We start from the raw sequence: 3,274 nt of genomic DNA on the forward strand, positions 1-3,274 counted from the left end.
TGTTTATTATTGAATAAATTCTGAAATGCTTTACTGAAAGTATTAGAAAAACTTCAATTATATGAGTATTTACAAGATAATGATGTCTCATTACAGTGTTACTATGAATTATTGTTTATATTAAAGAAGATGGTCAACTTTTCCTGTTTACCATTCCTTGTGACTCATACATTTTTTTTAGGACTGTGAGGGGGGTGAATGAATTGGCAGCTGTACATTGTAGAAGTACATACAGTCTACATATTTTTCATAAGACAAGGAGGTCTTATATTCCTTCTCCAGGCAAAGCAGAGCCTGGGTACCTTGGGTACCTTGGGTACCTTGGAGTTGTGGCTCATGAGCAGAAAGGGGCTGACAGTTGGGAAACACACAGACACGACTGCAGCGACATTCACGAGGATCAAGCTGGGATTATCAAAAAGACTCATAACAAGTTGAAAGATGGAGGACAGGGTGTAAAAATAGACAAAGGTGCTCACCAGGAGAAGGATAGTTTTGGTGGCTCTGGACTCCGGGGAGGTTCTGGAAGAAGCATTGGTTCTTCGAATATGTTGGACTCGCTGCTTGTGCCTGTACAGGATGAAAACCATGGAGCTGCTGGCCCAGAGCATGAGCCCCAGACATAACACATCGGGGAATGATAACAACAGTCCATACAGTGAGTCACTAGTTTTGTCATGACGAACCGAAGAACAGTATCCAAAATCTTTTTTGTCTGTGATGTTCTTATTGCTCAATGTGCTCGTTAAGTAGATAGGAAAAATGATATTCACCAGCATTTGCAGGACCCAACACAGGAAAATCGAGGGGAAAATGTATTTGTGCGCTTTAACTTTAAGCTCTGCCCACCTGGAGTTCCCAGGGCTGATGGTGATGGCCTGGTAGACGCTCAAGATGCAGATGCTACCAATGGACACTCCCCTCCCCACTCTGTGAAGAAAGAGAAGAAGTTTGCATCCAGTGTCACTGAGGAAATGTTTCCGCCCAAATGCTGCCATGGTCTGGGGGACTCCTTTACAGAGTAGGGCTAAGAAGTTGGCTATAATCAGGTGCTTATGAATGAAATCTGTGGACCTCCACCTGTACTCAGTGAAGGAAAGGATGATATAATGACAAAGAAGTGAGAAATTTCCCAGGATTCCAACGGTAGTCTGTGTGAAGAAGATCAGACCGATGGCCAGATCCCTTGTGACCATTGTCTCTGGTCCCAGTCACTGACCGTTGCCTTCTGGGCTAGAACTTCCTTCATGGAAATATGAGACATGCGCAACATGTATCACGTCAGCTGAAATCCACTATGTTCTGCTTTCCATTCCTTGCCCCTTGGATACGCCTACTTGAGGTCTTCTTTTCATAGCAGCTTCCGAGGGCTGAATGCAGAACTTTAAAGAGCCGTATTATAAAATCACTCCTGTGAAGGCACTCATATGAGAACTTCTTCATGGTCCACGATCTATGAGGTTGGCACTACTGTGGCTGTAGTTAAAAGGTGAAGAGAACAGACACACAGAGAGATTAAGTATTTGTCCAAATCTACTCCTTCAGGCTGCGTGGGGACTGGGAACCAGTTGGGCTAGAAACAGTGCCCTGAGCCTCCATGGCCTGCTAGACAGCTAGTTAGCTGTGTCCATCTAATAATCCAGATCTGTAGTTAGTTTCGATTTGACACCTTGTGGTTGATTTTAGAGTGGTGGTATTGTGCAATTTTTATTACCAGTTTGCATTAATTTCTAAAGCTTTGTTCAACAGGATAATATCAATTATGGGTGAGTGTTAAATAGCTTAGTAACCATGCATGCATTCTGGTAGTAGCATACGTCTGGAACCTGTCCCATGACAAGTAATGTGTAGTGGATGCAAAAGGGGGTTAATATTAGGATGGCAAGAGGAAAGATTCATTTGCTTTTATGTGAGGAAGCCAAGTGTAATGGTAGCAATCACAGGAATTGTTGAATTACCACACATAATTCCATAAACTTTGGACATAAAACACTAATGCATGATAAAATAGTGTAAGGAAGAAACTAAATTGGTATGGATTTCAGATGATACAATTATCTACTTATTAATTCCTGAGTTAAGGAAAACTATTATCAATGAACTAAGATTTGTGACTGGTATTAATACGAAAGACAGTAGTGCAAAATGGCATCTGCAAGGCATGTATTCTTACACATGTTAGAAACCAAAGTACTTGGTTTTTGTATTGATAGCAGAATAATTTTTAAATTGGTGGAAAGAACATGATATGAACCTGACAGGTGCCATCTGGAACTCATCATTTTTATGTCAGCTGCTCCTTACCTGTTGCTCGGAATGAATGCAGATGCACTATAATCCACAGATATGGCTGTTTTCAGTTAAGACTTAATTACTGTCCCCATAATTCCATGGTACATCTAGAATTAGAATACTGTTTAAATCAAGCCATTACCATTTGCATACACTTTGTGCACAAGATCACATGGTTCCTGTACATTCTTCATACTCTTTACTACAAGCATGGAGGCACACATGTAATTCAAGCGCTTGAAAATTCATTCTATGATTCTTATAATGTAGACTGCACAGCAGATTAATTTTACAGCTCAGTCCTTAAGGACTTAAAAATCAGTGTGTATTATTACTTGCACTGAACACCAGCCATCAGTATGAGTGAAGATTACCTTCATTGCATTAGGAGCTGTCAGGGATTGGTGAAGGTCTAGGACTTCATCTCTTCTAGCTCAGCTCAAGCCTCAGAATTATTCCGCCTTCCTGCATGACTTTCACAATGAATCATTTAATACACACACAAGATTGCCCTTCTCTGATATGGTCATTCACCCAGGCTCTCATTTTGCCTTTTTGTATACAGACACTGGCTGCCAGACTGACATAGAAATCTTCACCAACTCCTTCCTGCTGCCGGGAGAGGCTCAGTGTGAAGGATGTGGCAGCCAGTCTGTATATGGGACGGAGGCAGCCAGACTCTGAGATATAGGTTTGTGATCCTGTGAGGTCACCTCTCTCAGAAGTACAATTATTTCATTTGTTGCTGCACTGGGAGTACAGGCTTGGGAGCTGAAGATATGTCTGAAACTTTTCCACTTAGTTGTTAATTATGAAAAACAATTATGAGTTTCTACTTAGACCCTCCTAGGACACTATTGGAGTATTTGTGGAAGGCTCGTTTTCCCCCCTTGATTCCTGTAGGTAGATGGGTTCTCCTATTAAGGACAGCACAAACTACTGTGTTCTGACATCTGAGGGATTGGTGGGGAAGGCTGTGTGT

General features: G+C 41.6%; 1 protein-coding gene across 1 annotated transcript; it reads right to left on the reverse strand.

Annotated features, from left to right (window-relative positions):
• Positions 1–203: 203 nt before the first annotated feature.
• LOC109252925 (vomeronasal type-1 receptor 4-like) lies at positions 204–1,211 on the reverse strand. Its single transcript, XM_053890881.1, has one exon. The coding sequence runs from the start codon at positions 1,194–1,196 to the stop codon at positions 237–239; it is 960 nt and encodes a 319-aa protein (XP_053746856.1). The 5' UTR covers positions 1,197–1,211; the 3' UTR covers positions 204–236.
• Positions 1,212–3,274: the final 2,063 nt, after the last annotated feature.

Source organism: Panthera pardus, unplaced genomic scaffold (genome assembly GCF_024362965.1).
Source record: "Panthera pardus isolate Hobbes unplaced genomic scaffold, ASM2436296v1 HiC_scaffold_256, whole genome shotgun sequence".
Classification (NCBI taxonomy): domain Eukaryota; kingdom Metazoa; phylum Chordata; class Mammalia; order Carnivora; family Felidae; genus Panthera; species Panthera pardus.

What these genes read in the sequence shown, in the direction of transcription:
- LOC109252925 (XM_053890881.1), bottom strand. Translation starts at nt 1,196, where the DNA reads ATGGTCACAAGGGATCTGGCCATCGGTCTGATCTTCTTCACACAGACT.